Source organism: Hyperolius riggenbachi, chromosome 4, assembly GCF_040937935.1.
Source record: "Hyperolius riggenbachi isolate aHypRig1 chromosome 4, aHypRig1.pri, whole genome shotgun sequence".
Taxonomy (NCBI): domain Eukaryota; kingdom Metazoa; phylum Chordata; class Amphibia; order Anura; family Hyperoliidae; genus Hyperolius; species Hyperolius riggenbachi.
Genome location: NC_090649.1, coordinates 296,391,715 through 296,416,750, shown reverse-complemented (window position 1 = coordinate 296,416,750; position 25,036 = coordinate 296,391,715). Strand labels below are relative to the sequence as shown.

Here is a 25,036-nt window from a genome sequence, read left to right as displayed (position 1 = left end):
AGATAGCAGTTTTTGCCCACCACTGATGATCACCTGGCTTACTTTTAAAGTGTAACTGTCGGGCATAAAATCAAAAATCTATTCTTTATTTTTATCTGGTAAACAAATAATAAGGATGCTAACCAGGCAATCCAAAAGTTAAAATCACTATTACTTTTCTTGTGTATAAGTGATCATTCCCCAGTTTACCTGACTCTTGTTTGGTACTCACAAAATTTGGTACACAAAAAGGAATTTGCTGGTTTGTACTTTTTTGCTTCTCTATTTCCCCTCAGACTTAAAGAGGAACTTCAGCCTAAACAAACATACTGTCATTAAGTTAAATTAGTTATGTTAATTAAAATAGATAGGCAATATAATCTCTTACCCACCCTGTTTTAAAAGAACGGGCAAATGTTTGATTTCAAGAGGGCAGCCATCTTTTTGGTTGAAAGCAGGTGACAGGGAGCATGAGACACAGTTCCAACTGTCCTGTGTGCTGATCACCCCTCCCAGTTGCTAGGCAATGTGAATAACAACATAGGAAATCCCATCATGCTTTGCACAGCATCAGGGAAAAAAGCCCGGGCAGTTTTCTTTGATGGGTGGAGCTTAGCTAAAAATGCAGCCAAAAATAATGCTTTGGTAAGAAAAGCAAAGTTCTGATGCTGTGAAACAGTTAAAGAAACACCAAGCCTTTTCAGTTCTGCTGAGTAGATTTTTAGTCCGGAGGTTCACTTTAACTAATGCAGCCTGATTGGCCGAAGCTTCTTTCCCTCCTGTTTTCCCCTCCCACACCTCTGTTCCTCTCTGATTGGCCAATATTTCTCATACTGAGACAATGCACTTTCTATAGTGAAGGGCAGGCACATCAGGCAAAGGAGAGTAAGGGAGGAAATTACATCAGGATTGGCTTCAAAATAGCCACACTTAAAATGTGAAATGCTAAGAAAGATTTTCTCTTTTTTTTACTGTAGAAAAAAATCACTAAAACATGGACAGTACAATACATGTTATGTAAGTAGAGCATGTATTATATATCTACTTATATATGGCTTATATACTGTATGAGTTCTTTTTTCTGAGATAGTATGGCTAACAGCTCCTATTTAATAAGATTTGGTGGGGGGTAGCATCCACCAGGCTTCTAGTCTCTCTCCAGGCCCTAGGCAACTGCCTAGGTATGCCTTGTGGATGATCCAGCTCTGATCCACACTCAAGAGTCTGTCTACATTGTGTGAACTTCTGCTGTCACTTTTATTTATTTCAAGAGGAATCTTAAACCTACAGCCTGATTTTTTGCTACCTTTGTCAAGTTCCTCTGTAAGGAAAAATGCTCATAAGGAGGTACTGTCTAGGTGAGAGCCATCTTGTTGCTGAGACACAATTTTCTGTCTTTACAGGCTAACTAAGAACATAACATGTTTTAGAACCTGTTTTGGTGCGGATAGCACCCAGGGCAGCAAACAGAAGCCGGGAAAATAAAAACAGATTAAAGTAATTGCTAGAAAACTGGTGATGCTTATCTGAGTTTTAGAAATACAGGTGTTTATTTTATTTATTTTATTCCTTGGGTAGATTCTAATCCTGGAATAAGTGTACAATGCTGAAACTTTCCTCATGGAGTTGAGTATAAAACTGACTGTGTTAGAACTGTTTGCATCCAAGGCTATGTCTTAAAGGGAACCTAAACTGAGAAGGATGTGGATTTTTCATTTTAAAATAATACCAGTTGTCTGACTCTCCTGCTGATCCTGTGTCTCTAATTCTTTCAGCCACAGCCCCTCAACAAGCATGCGGATCAGGTGCTCCGACTGAAGTCAGACTGGATTAGCTGCATGCTTGTTTCAGGTGTGTGGTTCAGCCACTACTGCGCCTAAGGAGATCAGCAGGGCTGCCAGGCAACTGGTATTGTTTAAAAGGAAAAATCCATATCCCTCTCAGTTTAGGTTTCCTTTAAGTAGCGGTTTCTTAACCCCAAGTTGAGCCACCGAACCAAACTACAACCCAGTGAGACATAACACCAGAGGGTTTTTTTTTTTGTTTTTTTTTACCATAATGGACCATGCTGGCTTGTAAGGAATAGGTTGCAGAGTCTCATGCCGTTCAGCTTAGTGAACCTGGCCATACCAGCTGGGATGGGGACAAGCGGTTGAAGAGGTTTGGGGAAAGGAGTAAACATAGTGAAACAAAAATGGTGCAGAAAAACAGAATTCTGAGGTGAGTGAAAAACCACTCACCTGGGCAAAGCAGGTGGCTCTTAGTTTTGCCAGGAAAACTCACTTGCCTGCATCTAAAATATTTAATGAAATCAGTGAGAAAGATCTTGGGACCAGTAAAAAAAATGCCTGAGACAGTTTTTTCTCACGCTGCATGCAAAGTTGATATTTGCCCAGCAGTGCAGCGTTATTTGAACCAGGCAATTGAAAAATTGCCTGTTTTTAGCCATTGCTTGTTACTGGTGAGGTTTTATAATTGTATCAGGCATTAGGACTGCGTTAGGCTGTAGACACACGACGAGCGCTTTTTGAGAGCTTTTCTGACCCTCATTGCTTTCTCAGCGTTTTTTTTTAAAACACTCCCTTTGACTTGCATTAAAAAGCGTGCAAAATTGTGGTAAAATTGCCACAATCCCGATTTTTGAAAATTGAAGCAATCCCATGATTTTACCATGATTTTAATGTAAGTCTATGGGATTATTTATAAAAAAAATGCTCAGAAAGAGATGAGGGTCAGAAAAGTTCTTGGAAAGGACTCATGGGGCTTGATTCACAAAAGGGTGCTAACACAGTTAGCACGCCTAAAAGCTTTGGACGTGCAAACTAGGGTGCTAAGTAGTTTGCACGTCCAAAGCTGTCACTGATCGCGCGCTGGTGCGCCCGAAACTTCTCACCGGTGCGCACGAAATGTCGCACTGTCCACATGCAAAGTACGCTTATCCAGCTATTTTGCACGCAGACGGTGCAACGTTTCGCGAGCACCAGTGTGACGCTTCGTGCGCAGCGCTAACCTTTGCACGCGCAAACGCTTGCGCGCATATTAGAGTGTGAAGAGCCTGTTTTCGCATCCTAAGTGCCTTTTCACTGGTGTGCTAATGCTTAGCACCCTTTAGTGAATCGAGGCCATAGTGTGTCTACAGCCTAAAAGTGACAGTTAGGAGAAGGGCAAACATTTCATTGGAACTAACAGTCACTTTCACATACACTGAGGAAGGCAAATGCAGGGCACTGAACCATATTCTTTCTGTTTACCCATGAAAGATAGGAAACATGAATTAGATCTACAGACTACACGAGAAGACAGGCAGAGAAATGTGAGTGAATGCATTCAACTTTATAAAGCTGATTTAAATAGCGGTTTGGTTTAACTATGCACACTGCAGCTTTAGTAAATCAGGCTGAATGTCTTTCATTCTTCATCCTCTTTTCTTGGAACTTCACCTTATAACAAATAGGCTGGCTAAGTATGTAAATTTCTGGCATACTGTTAAACATTGATGACATTTAACAATTGTTTTAAAAAATGACAGGTGGCTCTGTGGGACTCCTAGATATATCAGTGAGTGAGCATGGTCATTATTTTACCATCCAAGTATGGAAATACTGTGCTAAGAAAGACAAAGCATGTATGCATCACATCATCACATACATAGGATGCTTAAGCTACCTGAATTTCTGTCCCTTTTATCACTGAGGAAATCCAGCTTTTTATGCTATTTTATATCAGTACGATATAAAACAGCATAAAAGAAGGTACATTTTAACCTTAAAAGCAGTTAGTTGACAAAGCACACGTGCTACTTGTTTTTTAAAACATGAATTAGATCACCTAGAGCTAGGCAAACCACCAAGGAGCAAGTGGTATTTAAAATTAATTTGGAAAGTTCTTCATTGTACCTCCAGCTGTCAGAAATGCACTTTAGATATGTCAAGCATATTTCAGCCTGCTTCTCCCGCCTTTTCAGGATATAGTAAGTAAATCCTAAATCTTTAATAGACAAGTGCCATTTAATGAAAGGCATGGAGGCAGTTCAGTTAAAACTCTTAAGGAACTGAATATATTTAATGTACTATATGGAGGAGAAAATAGCTTCATTTATCCTTGCCCGGCAGAGTTATTTCCAGCCAATTAAAGATGTCCCAAATGTTGCTATTTTTATGTAATCTATTTTAGATAAAGCTTTTTATCTGCAGTAAAGGATGAGTCTGCTATTTTATTTATGCATTTACTAGTAGCTTGCTGTTTTGCGGTAGTTGAATTTTAACATTAATTTGATGTGCTCTAGTGTTAAACTTTAGTTTATACTACATTTTTTATTCCTTGTATTCAATATTCTCAAGGCAAATGTTCTCACTAGATATGGCCCAAAATTAGCCATAATAAAATAATTAGAATTATGGTCTGCTGGCAGTTTGCTAAGTCCACAGCTTTATTATTCGGCTTGCAGGCTGTGGACTCTTTTCAGGAATGATACTATGAGGGCAGTTGGAATGATACCAGCCTAATATACCCGGTGAGGTTTCTTGGACTTTTATACATTATATTATAAATACACAAGACACACTTAAATAGCACATTTATTGTTTATTACATGAAAATAAATCTGTTTCAATCCTACTTATAAACAATGCATACAGGAGCACAACATGATGTCCAGCACAGTCTTGGCCAGGGTTCCCCCCCAAACATCCCAGTGTAAATTGCCTTAACCATCATATCCTTTAAAGCCATTATACTCATGGTGGATGGAACTTGGCCAAGGTGGCTGTTTGGGTCCTTCTTAGCTGGGAATCTCACGTGTGTACAGCTGTCCCTTGAGCTTGTTTATTCCCTTCAGTACCAGCAGTCTCCAACCCTTAAAGTGAACCTCCAGAATAAAAAATCTACTCAGCAGCACTGAAAAGGCTTGGTGTTTCTTTAACAGTTTCACAGCATCAGAACTTTGTTTTTCTTACCCAAGCCTCATTTTTAGCTGCACAGAAGCTAAGCTTGGGCAGCACGGTGGCGTAGTGGTTAGCTCTCTCGCCTTGCAGCGCTGGGTCTCTGGTTCGAATCCCAGCCAGGGCACTATCTGCAAAGAGTTTGTATGTTCTCTCCGTGTCTGCGTGGGTTTCCTCCGGGCACTCCGGTTTCCTCCCACATTCCAAAAACATACGGATAAGTTAATTGGTTCCCCCTAAAAAAAAAAAAAAAAAAAAAAATTGGCCCTAGACTACAGTACTTACACTACATGGTATAGACATATGGCAATGGTAGGGATTAGATTGTGAGCTCCTTTGAGGGACAGTTAGTGACAATATATATATACACTGTACAGCGCTGCGTAATATGTCGGCGCTATATAAATACTTATTAATAATAATAATAATAATAATAAGCTCCGCACCACCAAAGAAATCTGCCCAGGCATTTTTCCCCTGATGCTGTGCAAAGCATGATGGGATTTCTGATGTTGTAATTCTCCTTCTGCTGTTTTGGCGCAAATTAGTTTTTTTAAATTTTGAATTTGAGATTTGAAGCCTAGTGCGCGCAGCTGGGAGGGGTGATCAGGACACAGGACAGTTGGAACTGTGGCTCATGCTCCCTGTCACCTCCTTTCAATCAAAAAGATGGTTGCCCCCATGAAATCACAAACATTTGCCTGTTCTTTTAACCACTTGCCAACCGCCCCCACTACCTATGGGCGTCGTCAAGGTGGCACCCCCAGGACCGCATAACGCCAATCGGCGGCGGCACCTGGAGGACTGATTAGCCAGGGATTGCGCGCAGGGATGCCCGCGAATCTACCGGCATTAGGCTCCGCCCACCCGCTATGTCAACCCGCCGGCCAATTTGCAGCGCCGGCGGGTTGTTAACCCTCTGATCTACCGCTAGAAAGTGTATAATACACTTTGTAATGTATACAAAGTGTATTATACAGGCTGCCTCTTCCCCTGGTGGTCCCAGTGATCGAGCGACCACCAGGGGAGGAGGCAGCTGTGTATGTGAAAGCACACACACACACTGATCCTGTCCCCCTGCCCACCTGATCGCCCACAGCACCCCTCAGACCCCACTGATCACCCCCTCAGACCACTGTTTTCACCCAATCAACCCCCTAATCTTCCATCAATCACCCCCTGTCACTATCTGTCAACACTATATTTTAGATTAGGTCCTAAACTGCCCCCCGGGGGCTCCTGATCACCCCCTACACCCTCAGATCCTCCCCAGACACCCCCCCCCCCGTGTACTGTATACATCTATTCTCCTATGTAATCACCCACTGATCACCTGTCAATCACCCATCAATCACCCCCTGTCACCACCTGTCACTGCCACCCATCTGATCACCCGCCCACACCCTCAGATCGGCAGCAGACCCGCCCTCAGATCACCTCCCAAGTGCATTGTTTACATCTGTTCTCCCCTCTAATCATCCACTAATCACCCATCAATCACTCCCTGTCATCACCTGTCACTGCTACCCATCAGATCAGACCCTAAACTGCCCCTTGTGGGCACCCAATTACCCGCCCACACCCTCAGATCACCCTCAGACCCCCCTGATCACCTCACCAGTGCATTGCTTGCATCTATTCCCCCCTCTAATCACATCCTGATCCCCTATCAATCACCCCGTCACCACCTGTCACTGCTACCCATCAGATCGAACCCTAATCTTATACCTGCTTGATAGCAAGATGAGAACTTGGGCTGAGGAAGTCGCTGATGAAAACGAGGAGGTTTTTGATAACCCCCTGGAATTTGTTAAATTGATTGCAAAATGTTTTGCGAAAAAATACAAACACATTCCTACTGATTTCCTTTCTACATCCTGCAAGCCATATGATCCAGCAGACACTAATAGAGGCACTACATCAGTTCCTAAATCTCAGAAATCATGTTAAGTAACCTTAGAACCCCAGCATCTGAATTTTCCAACTTCACAGTTGAAGAACTGTGGTTTAGATTCGCAAACGCTGTGTCCTGATCTTCCTGTTTCCACACCTTGCTCTAGTTCCGCGAGTGGTTCGGAGCATCTGTTATGTGAACCTGAAATCACAGAATCATTGCCTTATCCAGAAAATGTTCCAGTAAATTCGCCCTGTACCATGAATTACTCAGTAGTTCTGTCCAATGAAGCTCAGGTCACAGAATCATTATGCTGTCCAACAGGTGCTTCCATGGTTCTGCCATGCAACATGGATTGTTCAGTGATCCTGTCCAGTGAAGCTGAAGTCGCAGAGTCTTATGCTTCACCCAGTACGTTGGATGCTTCAAGATCTCTAGCAGAGGACTCAGAGGCTCTGCTTACTTCAGTTGGTGTTGCAGTAAAATTCACTTGTTTAGCAGCTGTCTTAGAATTACACAGTCCTGTCTCGTTAAGCTTGATGAATCTCTGTCCAGTGAAGCAGAAGCCATTGAAGCATTGTCCTCGTCAGCAAGTGTGCTAGATGCCTTACCCTGTGCACAGTCTGATTTAGGTAATGTTGTTGAATCCCTGTCTGATGTTGTAGCAGCCAGGGAACTCCAGCCCTGTCCTCTGAATGTTTCAGAAGTCTTGCCCTGTAACATGGATAATTCTGACTCTCTGGTAAAAATAACAGAAGTCTCAGAGTTTCAGTCCTGTTTAGTGAGTGTTCCTGAAATCATGCCTAGTATCTTGGAAAATTCTGGTTCACTGTCCAGTGTGGCAGAGGTTCCAGGGTCCCCTTCCTGTCCAATGAGTTCCTCGGTCTTGTCCAGTTCAGTGGGGTTGCTGCAATACTGACTTGTTTTGAAGCTCTTTTGGAGCTCCAATCCAGTGTAGTAGGTGATGAGTCTCTGTCCAGTTCAGAGGAAGTTGTGGAGACTCTATCTAGTTCAGTGCATACATCAGAAGATTTGTCCTGTCATGTTAATGCCCCTGAACATGACTTGTTAATAACCTTGGTGGAATCAGTGACACCTAAGTCTGATTCTGCATTCTTTAGTTAGTGTCCAGTAACTGTAAAGTCTAATCATGATTATTTTCTGTCCTGTCCTGGTTCCAGTCCTATCGTGACTGACTCTGAGGTCCGCAGTTCCTTGACATGCCCAGAAGTTTCTCTTGTACCAGTGTGCCCAGATGTGCTCTGTGTGCCAGAATGCCCAAGTGTGTCTTGTGTGTCAGCGTACTCAGATGCTTCCTTAGTGGTGACATGTTCTGATATTGCCAGTCTGCCTACATGCCCAGAGATGGTTCTGGTCCCTGAAAGCCCTGATCTCGATGTTTGTCCTTGTAACCCTGACTCTGGAATTGCCCTAGGTTCCATAGGGGTTCTTGATAGTTCTCCATGTGAGCCTAAAGGGCATTCTAACCTTTTGGGAACTCTATGGAGCTTCAAAGTGTTCTGGGAGATTTCTGAGGAATCTTGTCCTGGTGCCTTGGACTGGTTCGACAGTGGGTACTGTGTTGGAAAGGACAGTTCCGGTGGGCATTGCATTAAAAGTTTTGGCATTTTTGGACAGTCCCTGGAAGGTGGTGGGTATCGCTCGGAGAGTTTCGGGGGGCTTTTTCCTGAAAATCAGAGTTCTGATGGGTATCACACTGGGGCTTGTAGTACTGATGGACATGGTTCTGGAGGTTCTGGATCCGAGTGGTTCAGTCTTGGTGTGACTGATACTGGAATTTGGTCTTGTTGGGCTGTCCTGACCTTCATGAATTATCAGTTAGATCAGTTTGCTGGATTTTCTGCATCTGATTTTCTGGTTTGGGTAGTTCAGGAGAATTATGCCAGCTTCTATAGGCGTCTGGAAGCCGCCTGTAAAGGAGGGACGTACTGTCAGGATCTCTCCTGCAGCATGTTCTGTCGCTTGCAGTGGAGCTGCAACTGGGCAGTTCTGACTTGTCTGCTTGCATTCGGTTGCACATTCGCAGTAAGTCTTATTGTCATTTGCAATCACTCTGCAGTTCAGGGCAGTTCAGGATGCTGTCAGGATTCTTCCTATGGTTTGCTGCAGTTGAACTGCAGATAGCCCTGGATTTCCTGCATGCATGTTGTTGCATAGTACTGCACGCATTTGTTATGATAGTCTTTCAGCTAGCAAATGGTAATCAAGCTAGCTCAGGATTGAATGATTACCATTCAGCTATGTGGAAATTTGCATACCTGCATCCATTGGCTGATGCCGACATAAAAGTCTGCCTCCCATTTCAGACTGACATAGCGTTCAGCTCTCAGAGTTGTCGTTGGGTGTATGCTGTGAAAGTTGCTATTGTAAAAATGTATAATGCCTTTGTGATGATCCACTCAGCTGGCTGCACTGGCAGACAGCTGTTTGACCATTCCTCTAGTCTGTGGGCTGCAGGTCTCTGGAAGAGAGACCTGTTTTTCCATTGCAAGTTTCTGGTCTGTTCTGCTGCTGAGGAATTTGCATACATTCGTTATGCAAATCCCCTACCTGCCTCCTTTGATGACTGGCACTATAAGAGCTCTCTGCTCCCAGAATTCTTTGCTGGTCATTCGTTCAGGGTTTGTAGTAAACACTCCTAGAGTGCCAGCCAAGCTACTTCTTGTTAAAGTTATCTTAGAGTAATTCTTTGGACTGCACTAGGCAGTTTCCTTAGTGCAGTTAGGATTGCATATCTGTTTGTTTGTCTGTTGCGATTGTCCTGTCCCAGCGGTGGTCGACAGGAAATCGTTCTGTTTGGGGTGCTAACCGGCACTGCGGTAGTTACTGTTGGCCCCTTCTGATCTGTCTTGTCTGGATCGCAGTAGCCTCTAGCGGTAGTGGCTGTGGATCCTTCTGATCTAGTTTCTGGAGTGTAAGCTGGAGCTGCGGTCGCTTCTAGCTACCTCGTCTAATCTGTCTTGCTTGGATCGCAATTGCCTCTAGCGTTAGTGACTATGGATCCTTCTGATCTAGTTTCTGGAGTGTAAGCTGGAGCTGCGGTTGCTTCCGGCTACCTCATCTGATCTGTCTTGTTTAGATCGCACTAGCCGCTAGCATTAGCGGCTGTGGATCTTTCTGATTTGTGTTCCTGCTTCGATCACACCTGCTCTGGCGGAAGAGCGGTGGATCCTTTCTGCCTAGTTCCTGTTTCTCGTTTGTCTGTGTTGTCTGATACGGGCGCTTGCTGTAGGCTCGGTGAGGTAACCGTTAAGCAAGCGTTCACGTTCTTTGTTTCGTGTTTGTCTGTCGGTGGTTAGTTAGACGTGCTTGTCTCTGTTGTGCTTAACACGCTGAGATCGCGTTATAAACGCGTTCGCTGTTGCGAATGAGTGCGGTGTTCGCGTTTAGTTAGCGTTTGTTATTTTCTTTATCATTCTCATTGTATTATTTGCTGTGCCTTTGCTCCTCTTGTGTTCTGTTCTAGTCTGTCTTGTGTCACTTCTGGCGATCGCCTTTCTCGATTTCTGGCGATCGCGTTCCTACTTTTGTTTTTGCTGATGTGTGTTCACTGTCGCAGGGTCGCGACTAGATTGGTGAACACACATTCGTCCTGTCCCTGTGCTCTTTCTCTTTATGGGCTGTTCAGCCCTGCATTGTCTTGATCTGTACAATCCCCAGCTGGCATCTGTGGCCGTGCAGCGATTGTACTCGTCTGCACTCCACAGCGCCATCTGCCGGTGGGAATTGCCCTCTGCTGGTGCATTGCACCTAGCCTGGGTTCACCCAATTATAAGCTTGTAGAAGGTTTTCGCTGTGTCAGTGCGCATCTCGTGCGCTGACCACGAAAACGATTCCGCAAACGTTACAGCCTTGCTCTGTATTTTCATGTCTGCTGGACGTTTGCTGACCTGCGGGGGTCAGTGAAGTCCTTCTGATCCTGATAGTTTGGATTCTGCCAGCACCACGTTGGTGACTGGTAGTATTCCTTCTAGCCTTGTTCTTGCCTTGTTCTTGAGGACGAACTACAGCAGCGGTTGCCATTAGTTTTGCTCCTACCTGTTAGTCTTGTCTATCTCAGTGTGAATGTTGCCGTCGCTGAAACAGCGACTAGATTGGCTGAGCATTCCGTCTGTCTGTCTGTTGTCTGTCTTGTTAATTGTCATTACTTGTGCTTTACCTAGTGAGTTATTTGAGAGCTACATTTCATATATTGCATCAGCACAATATATATGTACTCTAGTCAGTCAGTATTGTATTATTTGTAATATTGTATTGTGTACCGACCTTTGCCTGCCTCTCGACTACGAATCTGCCTAATCCTTCCAATACAACTGACATCTAAATTAATGTGCATGACCTAAGCCTTTTACCGACTAATTCTGATGTGTATTGTATCACTTAGCATCTAGCCTGATAGGCGGCCCAGAGCTGCAGTTGCTCTGGGCAATCTTGCTCCCTTGTTCGTTACCCCTGTGTCCATCTGTGGAGCCTCTTCCATTATCCAGCTACTTAGCCTTGTTGTGCTGGGTGGTCAAAGTACGCCCCCCCCCCCCCAGCATTACAATAATATACGCCATCTACACTTTAAAAACAAAGAATATTAGTAGATTTTAAAAAAGATTTTATTAACAATATGGATAATAACGATACTTTTACTGAAGAAACCCACGCCCATTTTTCCTCACACCCCTTTTTCATACAAACACCACACAGCTACAAGTTTCAGCAATATTATACATGAAACAATGGTGTATAGAAAAGGCAGTTGGCACTATGATGTGTATGAAACCTGGATAGGGCTGCATGGCGACTGCTGACAAAAATATAGTGTGCTTTGGCCAATATTAGTAGCTGAATGTCAAAGGTAAATAGAAGAGTGGCGGCCAACACTGTTTGCGATACTTTATTGATGTGCACAAACAATCACCATATCAATTATATATGTGAAAAGAGTGAATTCATCAGGCACATACCAGAGCACATTATTGGTGGGTGGCTGCCGGGTACAAACAGCCTTGGCCAGTGCCGGCCACTACTCTTCTCTTTACATACTATAGATGAATCTTATGGAGATGCATAATAATCCCTGGGGCACAGGATTTGCAGATTGCCACATCCTGTTTTGTTAGTTTATAATAAGCCTGTCTATCATCAGTTTGATAAATTAATGGATGAACCAGTTAGTCCAGTATATGTTAACTTCCCAGAATAAAATGAAACAGAGTCCTCCATGTTATAACTTGTGCTTTTGCTCATTTTAAATCAGTTGTTGTAAGGTCCCATAAGAATAAAAATAAGACAATTTTAAGGTTTCTAAGGATGTATTTTTTCACCTGAAACCCTTGTGTTGTATTACTTGTCCTAGTGCTTGGGGATACAAAGTACTCAGTCACTTGTTAGAAATACGATGAGGGCATTGCGACTACAGTGGCTTGCAAAAATATTCAGCCCCCTTGAAGTTTTCCACATTTTGTCACGTTACTGCCAAAAACATGAATCAATTTTATTGGAATTTCACATGAAAGACCAATACAAAGTGGTGTACATGTGAGAAGTGGAATGAAATTCATACATGATTCCAAACATTTTTTACAAGTAAATAACTGCAAAGTGGGGTGTGCGTAATTATTCGGCCCCCTTTGGTCTGAGTGCAGTCAGTTGTCAATAGACATTGCCTGATGAGTGCTAATGACTAAATAGAGTGCACCTGTGTGTCTAATCTAATGTCAGTACAAATACACCTGCTCTGTGACGGCCTCAGAGGTTGTCTAAGAGAATATTGGGAGCAATAACACCATGAAGTCCAAAGAACACACCAGACAGGTCAGGTATAAAGTTATTGAAAAATTTAAAGCAGGCTTAGGCTACAAAAAGATTTCCAAAGCCTTGAACATCCCACGGAGCACTGTTCAAGCAATCATTCAGAAATGGAAGGAGTATGGCACAACTGTAAACCTACCAAGACAAGGCCGTCCACCTAAACTCACAGGCCGAACAAGGAGAGCGCTGATCAGAAATGCAGTCAAGAGATTCATGGTGACTCTGGACGAGCTGCAGAGATCTACAGCTCAGGTGGGGGAATCTGTCCACAGGGCAACTATTAGTCGTGCACTGCACAAAGTTGGCCTATATGGAAGAGTGGCAAGAAAAAATCCATTGTTAACAGAAAAGCATAAGAAGTCCCGTTTGCAGTTTGCCACAAGCCATGTGGGGGACACAGCAACCATGTGGAAGAAGGTGCTCTGGTCAGATGAGACCAAAATGGAACTTTTTGGCCAAAATGCAAAACGCTATGTGTGGCGGAAAACGAACACTGCACATCACTCTGAACACACCATCCCCACTGTCAAATATGGTGGTGGCAGCATCATGCTCTGGGGGTGCTTCTCTTCAGCAGGGACAGGGAAGCTGGTCAGAGTTGATGGGAAGATGGATGGAGCCAAATACAGGGCAATCTTGGAAGAAAACCTCTTGGGGTCTGCAAAACACTTGAGACTGGGGTGGAGGTTCACCTTCCAGCAGGACAACAACCCTAAACATAAAGCCAGGGCAACAATGGAATAGTTTAAAACAAAACATATGTATGTGTTAGAATGGCCCAGTCAAAGTCCAGATCTAAATCCAACAGAGAATTTGTGGCAAGATCTGAAAACTGCTGTTCACAAATTCTGTCCATCTAATCTGACTGAGCTGGAGCTGTTTTGCAAAGAAGAATGGGCCAGGATTTCAGTCTCTAGATGTGCAAAGCTGGTAGAGACATACCCTAAAAGACTGGCAGCTCTAATTGCAGCAAAAGGTGGTTCTACAAAGTATTGACTTAGGGGGCTGAATAATTATGCACACCCCACTTTGCAGTTATTTATTTGTAAAAAAAAATGTTTGGAATCATGTATAATTTTCGTTCCACTTCTCACGTGTACACAACTTTGTATTGGTCTTTCACATGGAATTCCAATAAAATTGATTTATGTTTGTGGCAGTAATGTGACAAAATGTGGAAAACTTCAAGGGGGCCAAATACTTTTGCAAGCCACTGTAAAGCCGGTTTTGCACCTATTTTTTGTGGTTTGGTGGGATGCGATGATCTTGCCGCATTCTACCACAAAGCTAACAAATGACAAACATATGGCCATGTGGCAGAGTGCGCCGACAAAATAATATTATTATTCAGTATGTATATAGCACCAACATCTTACGCAGTGCTGTGCAGAATATATTGTCTTGTCACTTAACTGTCCCTCAGAGGGGCTCACAATCTAATTTCGACCATAGTCATATGTATGTATCGTGTAGTGTATTAATCATAGTGTAGGCCAATTCAGGGGAAGCCAATTGAGTTATCTGAATGTTTTGGGGATGTGGGAGGAAATTCCGGAGTGCCTGGAGGAAGACCACAGGGAGAACATTAAAACTCTGTGCAGATAGTGCCCTGGCTGGGATGTGAACCGGGACCCAGTGCAGAATAGTGCCGTTCCCTGCTCAGGGACATACTACTTGTTGGGCTTCATTGCTTTTGCGCCCCTTGCAGAAAAATATGGTAACGCAGCACAGGTTTACCCTGCTAGTGTAAAAGGGGCCTAACTCCAGTCAGACTGGTGTTAAAACAACCTCCTTAATATGATTTCCCTCCACTTCCTTTTCTTGGTGGCCATATCATAGACAAGATTTGGGAAAATATCTTTCACAGACAGTAATACAAATGCCACAGATGTTCCTTGTGATTGGTGTTTTGGCCCCATATAGTCTGTCTCACCTTGCCTGGTTCCTACGACCATCATGCAGCCGAAGCCTCCATTCACCTCTCTGCACTATGCCCTGTGAAGCCGAACATCCAGGTCCTGGCTTAATGATGTAATTAAGCCGGGACTCGGATATTTGGCATCGCAGGGCTGAAAGCAGAGCGGTGAACGGAGGCTCCGGTTGCAGGGTGATCGCAGGTACCAGGCGAGATGGGCTGCAGCTTGCAGCTTCTTACTACTAGCAATCTGGCCATGGAGGGGGAAGAGATGAAGGATCACTGAAGATGGATACTGCAGTGATCGTTCATCCATGGGGGGAGGGGAGCGTACTTATTGGCTATAAGGGAACATGTTCCCTTTCACCAATTATTAATGCAGCTGAAAGTGCCGGGGGAGCGCGCCAATGCAAAGCTGTGCTGCAGGGACAAATCATATATCTACGTCCTCATGGCTTTAATGAAGTCACAGAGGACGTAGATATACTGTACTGGTGGGAAAAGTGGTTAATAGATGGGAGCAGATGATTGTTTTCAGCAGATCAGTGCTTGCAGAAAATTCAGGATCTTAGAAACTATCTTACTGTTACTCCATCTTGGAGCTTAAACCCTTTTAAAGTATTAGAATACTGTACACTTTGTATTCTAAGGCCATTTTCCCCTAAATAATTTGAGAGCAATGGGTAAATATTACATCTATTTTTCTCTAATTCCTAATTTTATTAATTGGCAAAATGAGCAGTGTGCATCACCGTCTATGGGCTTGATTCACAAACCGGCGCTAAGTGTTAGCGCCGTAGTAAAAAGCCACTTAGTGCCCGAGAAGTAGCTTTGCACGCACTAAAGTCGCGCAAAGCTACATCGCGCCGAAAACGGGGCATATGGTTATCGTCGCACCGCGCGCCATTATCGGCGCCCTGCGCCGCGGGCAGAGTGCACGGTGCTGTGTGTGATGTGTGGGCGCAAACAACGCCCTGGTTTGCACCCACAAAGTGTTAAGGCTCACTAACCGGCTTAGCGCCGGTTAGTGAATCAAGGCCAATGTGGTGATTTCTGACCCCTGAGCATTGAGGTACCATGTAATAGTGTCTCTGATCACAGTAAGGCCCTGGCTTTCATGGGAAAAGGAAGTGAGGGGGGATCTTTCAAACATAAACAACAGCAACCATCAGAGTCTGACAGATGTTGTAAACTATTCCCATTGCATACAGAAGTAAAAAGAAAAGTTCTGACAATGTCATAAAATGTTGAAAGCTCTGACAATGCAGCTTCATAATGACTAATCCTAACACAGGAAACAGTATGGAATCTAATGTGACTGTGATATCTGAGGACTGCACTCAGCGTGTGGTGAGAGATGTCAAAGCAAGCAAGATAAATGTGGGCAAAGGTAATAATCTTACTTTCTAAGCTTTTCAATCCTTTTTTTAATGTCTATCTTAACGTTTGATAATCATTTATAGCATTTCCTGTATTGTAATGCTTGATGATGCATTTTAATGTTTTTTTTGGGAGGTTTTATTCCATTGTTAAAATATAATGTACTGTATGTGTTATACCATTTACATGGCAGTGTGTGTATTACTGAATTTCATGTGTGGAACTGAAACTAATGCTTCATACACACTTGAGATAAAAGTCTTTGGAAAATGCAAGATCACAGACCAATTTTACCCCCTTCCATGTAGTATGAGAGCCATACTCTACACAGTCTATTCTATGGAGCTGCACTCCCCATCAGATAAAATCTTTGCAAGATGCTGCACACAAAGATGCCCGTACACACTCAAAAGATCATTATCTGCAAAAGATCTGTTGCTGCAAAAAATCCATTCCTGCAAAATGCATTCATAGTCTATGAGATCTGCAGATCCTCATACACACCTGGTTTAACAGACTTCATCTGCATATCTGGCAATCATCTACAGATCTGAAAATCCATCCTGGTGGATCTGATCTGCAGATGATCTGCAGATGATTGTCTGTTAAACCAGGTGTGTATGAGGATCTGCAGATCTCATAGACTATGAATGCATTTTGCAGGAATGGATTTTTTGCAGCAACAGATCTTTTGCAGATAATGATCTTTTGAGTGTGTACAGCATCTGTGTGTGCAGCATCTTGCAAAGATATTATCTGATGGGGAGTGCAGCTCCATAGAATAGACTGTGTAGAGTATGGCTCTCATACTACATGGAAGGGGGTAAAATTGGTCTGTGATCTTGCATTTTCCAAAGACTTTTATCTCAAGTGTGTATGAAGCATAAGACTAGCCAAAGAGAGCCTGCAGGTAAAACAGTGTGGATCAGTGATTGGAGAGCAGGATGGCAAGCTGCTGGGATCAGTTATGACATAGTGGATGGGACAGGAGGCAGCAGGAATTACTGCTGGCAAAGGGGAGTTTTACACATTCACAGTGCCTGCCCATTTCCTGAATTTGGCAGTGGTGGTGGAGAGGAGTGATGTTTACTTTACAATATGATAATGTTTGACCTGTCATTTGTCAGAGTTTTGAGCCAGGGAACCATTAAAACTACAGAATGAATTTACAAAAAGTAACATTTTGCAGTGGCGTAGCAATAGGGGTTGCAGAGGTAGCCACCGCATCGGGGCCCTTGGGACAGAGGTGCCCCGTAAGGCCCTCCCTCAACTGCAGTATTAGCTCTTTACTATCCTGTGCTTGTAATAATCACTTCTATAGATGCTTTGAATCATAATAATCATTAACAAGCTGTTCCCCATCCCCTTCTTGCACCTCTGACACTGTGGTTGTCCTTGGCAGGTTTTGGTGCACCGTATCAATTGTTATTTATAACGTGCTGGGGTGGGGCCCCAAGTATAACCCGCACTGGGGCCCCTAGCTCTGAAGCTACGCCACTGATTTTTAGGGCTCTTGCACACTACATGCGATTCCCATTTGCAATTTTGACACAATTTTACCTGCGATTCCAATTTGCGATTTTAAATCGGTACTGCATGCTGCGTTTTTTCTGCGTTTTTCCACTTGTTTTGATAGCATCCAGGCAAAATCGGAATGGAAAATCAGAACCGCTAATCGGATTTGCAGTGTGCAGGGGGCTTTAAACAGCTCAGGGGCTTGCCCAAGTCTTGTAGGCTGGGATAGCAAGATATAGGGCAAGGAAACCGAAAGTAAATGGTAAACGTATAAATAAGATTCATAATGTGTAGGCACGCAGTACACGATAGTAGGGGACAAGTGGTGTCAGGCGAGGTCAAAATTAATAATAGTAGGTGACCTGTAGTGGCAGATAGTGGGTGACAAGCAGTGACAGCTAGAGGAGGACAACTGGTGGCTGTATTCAATGTCAAGCAGTAGCAGCTAAAGCAAATCAAGTTCTGAGTTCATAAAGCAGAAAATCATAAAAAGATAACACATTTGTATAGCGTTCCACTGTAAAATGAAATATGGACTTGTGATATCTAGCAGTTATTTAGTTAACTATACCACTTGTAACTGAGGCGCTACACCTGCTATTGCTGGAATTCTGTTTTGTCCCCATGTTTATTGCCTGATGAAGCGGGCTCGGCCTGCGAAACGCGTTGCACTTTTGGGGAACTATATAATAAATGTGATTGCTACTTTTCAGACAGTCTTTCGTGTCTGCTTTATGGAGGTAAGTCCACCACTTCCTCCAAGCAAATTTTAAAGGTTTTTATCCACTTTTATTCTGCTGGCGCCTCTGTTCTCCTACTGCAAAATCGTGTCCACCCTTGGTGGAGGGGTGATCTACCCCTTTTTCTCATCTACAGAGAGCGACTTCTTAGCCCTGAGTGAGGACAGGTCCAATCTCCTCACCTGCTTATACAGTGGTTGCCTGTATGGTAACCCACGTTTGCGAGTATATTCTTCTCACTGATTTGCCTTACTTCCACGCCCGTTTCTTGGGCCATGCGGGGCGTGCCCCCGCCCGGGGCGCTGTTGGGAGGGGGGCGCTATAATGGAGGGGGGAGCCCGACCTCTCCCTCTCTCTCCTCTTCGGGCCGCCCTCCGTGCTCCCCCCTCCAGACTGCAGAGTAATGCGCAGGGAGCGCTGTATACAACATTCCTCCCTGCGTTCCAAGCGCTGCTCTCTCGCCGCCGGTCTCTTCCTCTCTGCGGCCTATACGATGATATACACGCTGCTTCCAGCTAACAGGATGTGTGTATCATCGTATAGGCGGCAGAGAGGAAGAGACCGGCGGCGAGAGAGCAGCGCTTGGAACGCAGGGAGGTATGTTGTATACAGCGCTCCCTGCGCATTACTCTGCAGTCTGGAGGGGGGAGCACAGAGGGCGGCCCGGGAGAGGGAGAGAGAGGTCGGGCTGCCCTCCCCGCGGCTCCGGCTCCCCCCTCCATTATAGGGGGGCAGCTACCTATCTAACCTATACTGGGGGGCACCTACCTAATCTTAATCTAACCTAAACTTACGCTGGGGGGCACCTACTTAATCTAACCTACACTGGGGGGGAGCTACCTATCTAACCTACACTGGGGGGCAGCTACCTATCTAACCTACACTGGGGGCAGCTACCTATCTAACCTACACTGGGGGGCAGCTACCTATCTAACCTACACTGGGGGGCAGCTACCTATCTAACCTACACTGGGGGGCAGATACCTATCTAACCTACACTGGGGGGCAGCTACCTACTCTAACCTACACTGGGGGGCAGCTACCTATCTACCCTACACGGGGGGGCAGCTACCTATCTAACCTACACTGGGGGGCAGCTACATATCTAACCTATACTGGGGGGGGGGGGCACCTACCTAATCTAACCTATACTGGGGGGCACCTACCTAATCTAACCAACACTGGGGGGCAGCTACCTAATCTAACCTACACTGGGGGGCAGCTACCTATCTAACCTACACTGGGGGGCAGCTACCTGTCTAACCTACACTGGGGGGCAGCTACCTATCTAATCTATACTGGGGGGCAGCTACCTAATCTAACCTACGCTGGGGGCAACTACCTATCTAACCTATACTGGGGGGCACCTACCTAATCTAACCTACACTGGGGGGCAGCTACCTATCTAACCTATACTGGGGGCAGCTACCTATCTAACCTATACTGGGGGGCAGCTACCTAATCTAACCTACGCTGGGGGGCAGCTACCTAATCTAACCTACACTGGGGGGCAGCTACCTGTCTAACCTACACTGGGGGGCAGCTACCTATCTAATCTATACTGGGGGGCAGCTACCTAATCTAACCTACGCTGGGGGGCAACTACCTATCTAACCTATACTGGGGGGCACCTACCTAATATAACCTACACTGGGGGGCAGTTACCTATCTAACCTATACTGGGGGGCAGCTACCTATCTAACCTATACTGGGGGGCAGCTACCTAATCTAACCTACGCTGGGGGGCAGCTATCTAATCTAACCTACACTGGGGGGCAGCTACCTATCTAACCTATACTGGGGGCACTTATCTAACCTGTACTGGGGGGCACCTACCTAGCTAGCCTATACAGGTGGCAACTATACTGGCTACCTATATTGCAGGCACCTACCTAAATAACCTATACTGGGGGCACCTACCTATCTAACCTGTGCTGGGGGCAACTATTCTGGCTACCTATATTAGAGGCACCCACCTAGCTAACCTGTACTGGGGCACCTACCTATCTAACTTATACCGGGGACGCCCGCCTATCTAACCTATACTGGGGGCAACTATACTGGCTACCTATACTGGGGGGACCTATACTAAGTGCAACTAGACCTGGCTAACCTATACTGCGGGCACCCATACCTTGCTCGGGGGGGGGGGGGGTGCAATTTTTACACCCTCGCCCTGGGTGCATTTTAACCTAGAAACTGCACTGCTTACTTTGTTTATGTTTTAACATACTACACTATATTGGGCTCCCGGTTTCTCTACAATTTATACCACTTCTAAGTCTTTCTAAGCATGTTTCTTTTTTGTACTCTGGTTTTTTGCGAACAGATTTTGTAATGATAAATGCTATTTTTCTCAAATGGACTGCCAATAGAATGTCAGCCATACAAACCTACTGAATCTTAAGTCTTGAACGGAAATCAGAAGGTGATTGAACAAGCAGACACTCTCTGAACATCTATATTTTGTTAGACAGTACATCAGTTAGAAGGCTCTCCACCTGTGTAACACTTGTGATCCTGCAGATTCTCTTGCATCAAAGCAGCGCTATAATAATAGTAATAACATGACAGCAGGAGTTTAGAGGCTGCCCAAACCTCAAACTTTATTGTTGCCTGCTATAACCCAATACAAAACACGGTTAACACATTCTGTGCCAACCACTGGCTCCTAATGTATATCTTTTTATGGGGGTGGCCTGAAATGCATCTGATGTGTGTTTTGTTCTCCGTTGCTATGGCAGCAATAATATTTGAGACTTGAGTGAACTCAAGTCTGAACAAAACTGACAGGAGACAGGCATATTTTGGGACATATTGCATGTCCTAAGGCAAATCCATGCAGGAGGTCATATGAGATCATAGGTTATTCTGAAATTGCCTGCATTTATTAAAAATTGAAGTGGCATCTTATTTATATGCTGCCTTCTCAACACCTAGTCAATAAAAAGAGATTGAATGTAAGATGTCCATGACTTAAAGATTGATATCACTTTTCTCACATTGTTCTCAGTATTTATTTATTTTTTTGCTTGTTTGATGCTGAAATGGTACTACAGAGCAGAGATGAGAAATCTTTAAGGGAGAACTCTAGGGTGTGGTTAATAAAGCTCTTACTCTAGTAAGGAGAGTAAATATTTCATTTTACAGATTACATTGAAGAAATGTAATCTGGTTTCTCATGTTTTTCCGGGGCCTAGCTAATACGGTCTGTATCTTTCAGTAGAGTTGCTTGTGTGTTGTGAGCCAATAGAGAAGCATGTTAAAAGGTCGATCAGGTGATAGATTTGTAAGGTTCGGATTTGATTCATCTATCCTGGACCCATCTGCTGGCCCGATTGGACTTCGTTCCCAACTTTATTTTGTTTGGACTATTAACAAAGGACTTCTTACTAACTTCTTGCACTTACAATTCTAATGGACACAGTAATACCATAGACTACCACAGACTTCTCAGACTTTTTCAGTTTTGTTACTACCTTATTCCCCAATAATTAACTATATCATCTCATTCGTAATTTTTGACATTTTTTTGTAATATTTTTTGCATGATTTTGTTTACAAAATAAACAATTAAAATTGTTTCAGTCTAGTGCTTGTTCTGCATCCTATCCTCTGCATCGAATTCAGCCTTTCGGAGAGAGGGTTACCATAATTGTTTTATTATTATATTGTTATGTATAGTTAGGTTGTTGAAAACAAACCCTTTTCCTACAGGACTAACTATGTAATGATCCGCTCAGCTGGCTGCACAGGCAGACAGCTGTTTGACCATTCCTCTAGTCTGTGGGCTGCATGTCTCTGGAAGAGAGACCTGTCTTTCCTTTGCAAGTTTCTGACCTGCTCTGCTGCTGAGGAATTTGCATACATTTGTTATGCAAATCACCTAGCTGCCTCCTTTGAAGTCTGGCAGTATAAAAGCCATGTTTTCCCAGAATCCTTTGCTGGTCATCCTTCATGGTTTGTTTCTGATGAACTCTCCTAGACTAGAGTATCAGCCCTGTTGGTCTGCTAAAGTTATCTTAGAGTAATTTGTGGGACTGCACTAGGCAGCTCCTCTAGTGCAGTTAGGTTGCTTATCTGTTTTTGTCTGTGGTGCCTCTCTGCTGCGATTGTCCTGTCGCCAGCGGTGGTCGACAGGAAATCATTCTGTCTGTCTGGGGGTGCTAACCAGAGCAGCGGTTGCTACTGGTAGCCCCTTCTGTTCATTTGTTTGGATCACACTAGCCCCTAGCGGTAGCGACGTAGGATCCTTCTGATCTGTGTTCCTGCTTGTACTCGGATCGCACTCGCTCTGGCGGAAAGAGCAGTGGATCTTTCCTATCCTGTCCCCGAACCCGGATCGCACTCGGTCTGGCGGAAAGAGCAGTGGATCTTTCCTATCCTGTTCCTGAACTCGGATCGCACTCGGTCTGGCGGAAAGAGCAGTGGATCTTTCCTATCCTGTCCCTGAACCCGGATCGCACTCGCTCTGGCGGAAAGAGCAGTGGATCTTTCCTGTCCTGTCCCTGAACCCGGATCGCACTCGCTCTGGCGGAAGAGCGGTGGATCTTATCTCTCATATTCCTGTTTTCTGTTTGTCTCTTGTCTGATACAAACGCTTGCTGTAGGCTCAGTGAGGTAACCGTTTAGCAAGCGTTCACGTTCTCTATTTTTGTGTTTGTCTGTCATTGGTTAGTCAGGGTGGTGTGCTTGTCTCTGTTGCGCTTTTCGTGCGGAGACCGCACCGTTAAAGCGTTCGCTGTTGCGAATGAGTGCGGTGTTCGCGTTTAGCTAGCGTTTGTTATTTTCATTATTTTCTCATTGTTGTTTGCTGTGCCTTTGCTACTCTCATGCTCTGTCCTTCTCTGTCTGGTGTCTCTTGGCAATCACCATTCTCTGCGATTGCGTTCTTGCTTTGCTTCTGCTGATGTGTGTTCACCGTCGCTGGGTGGCGACTAGTTTGGTGGACACACATTCATCCTGTTTCTGTGCTCTTTCTCTTTAAGGGCTGTTCAGCCCTGCATTGCCGTTATCTGTACAATTTCCATCTGGCATCTGTGGCAGCGCAGAGGGTTTATTCCTCTGCACTCCACAACTGGTAAACGTAGAGATAGACAGCACTTCCTGTATGCAGCTTCAGTGATGTGCCACGGTCAAAGAGTCAGGCAGCACTCCTGGCTCACAAGTAGAAGTAGTAGTATGAAGACCGGCACCATCGATTAGTAATTATGCTCTTTATTGGTTAAAAAGACACATAGACATGAAGCACGACGTTTCGGAGGGATATCCTCCTTTCTCAAGTGGATGTCCGTGTCTAAATAAAATCACACTCCTCGACTTCATCTGCCGGTGGAAATTGCCCTCTGCTGGTGCATTGCACCTAACCTGGGTTCTCCTAATTACACGTTTGTGGAGGATTTCCGCTGTGTCAGCGCGCATCTTGTGCGCTGACCTCGGAAATAGAAACCCGCAAACATTACAAACTATAGTTAGATTCACTTCTTCCCACACTTTTGGGTAGTGTTGACATCATACCTGATCTCTGAACGAGATTGCAGATTGTATCGATTGTACATGCAATTTAAATCAATCCAAAAGGTGACTTTATCTGCAGTGCTCAGTGCTTTCAGAAGGCTCTAGTTCTGTTTCCTGTGTAGTCTAAATAAGGAAGTGATAACAGCAAATCACAGCCTTACAAATCTATCACCTGATCAAACTGATGACATGCTTCTTCATGATTTCTGGTGTCCATTTGTGTTTCTTGGTGTTTACATCTGCTTCAGCTTCTGTTGGGGAATTCAACTTTTTGATACTTACACTGAAAACAGTCCAAAACTCCAGCATTGGTGATGGCAGAATTAGGATTCCCCACCCTTGGAGTGCTCCTCATAAGACAAATAAATCAGTAGGGAATTCAGCGCACTAGACTCTAACCGTATCCAATATATCACTTTTTAAAATGTTTGCTGTGACATCCATTATGTCTGAATTAATTATGGCATTCCTGCAAATCTGTAATCTCCAATATTATTCTGAAAAAGTGTATTCTGCTGCAGCAGAGACCGAAAGAACTGCTAGCCTGCAGTCTGAAGTTTTGTTTTTACTGCAGATATATATACTCATTACATGCCTTCCGATCTTATTGGGTTTTTTTTCTGTCGGCTTATTGTCTTTGAAGCTTCAGTCTCTGAGAATATGAGCTTGTTTCGGCATTGTCTGACAACGTGTAAAATGTTCAAAGAACTAAAGTGTAGAAGGTGCACAGTTTGTGGTTAGTATTACCACAGCATGTTCTGTCCCACAAAAGACAAAATGCAAGCAAATGATAATTCTGAAACCAGGGTAATAGGTGTGCATGGTTGCTTCCACCAAGACTACTTAAAAAGACACTTTCCAAAACTGCGTGGTAGGAATGTACAGGGCATTTCCCAACAGTCTAGCACAGAAAGTATGTGCGTTTGTGATTGCTATAAATCCTGTTTAATCAAAGCCATGCATGACTCCCTTTATTTGTTTCTCTTCCAGCATGCCTACTAATGTGTGCCTTCCTGGGATGCTTTAATGTATTTATATAGCATCAATATCTTACGCAGCGCTGTACAGAGTATAGTCTTGTCACTAACTGTCCCTCAGAGGGGCTCACAATCTAATCCCTACCATAGTCATATGTCTATGTATGTATCGTGTAGTGTATGTATTGTATTCTAGGGCCAATTTAGCAGGAAGCCAATTAACTTATCTGTATGTTTTTGGCATGTGGGAGGAAACCGGAGTGCCCAGAGGAATCCCACGCAGACATGGGGAGAACTTACAAACTCCTAGCAGATGTTAACCAGGTTGGGATTCAAACCAGGGACCCAGCGCTGCA

At 44.3% G+C, this 25,036-nt stretch overlaps 1 protein-coding gene across 4 annotated transcripts in view; it reads left to right on the top strand.

The window, feature by feature from the left end:
* Positions 1–3,212: 3,212 nt before the first annotated feature.
* The window catches only part of THEMIS (thymocyte selection associated), a 173,158-nt gene continuing 151,334 nt past the window's right edge, over positions 3,213–25,036 (top strand). For 3 of the 4 annotated variants that reach the window (XM_068231522.1, XM_068231521.1, XM_068231519.1), the window contains exon 1: positions 15,866–15,941. In XM_068231522.1, the coding sequence (XP_068087623.1) occupies positions 15,930–15,941 (12 nt within the window). In that variant the 5' untranslated portion in view covers positions 15,866–15,929. Of the gene's footprint in view, positions 3,293–15,845; positions 15,942–25,036 lie in introns of those variants that run through there. The other variant, XM_068231520.1, reaches the window with a different exon arrangement.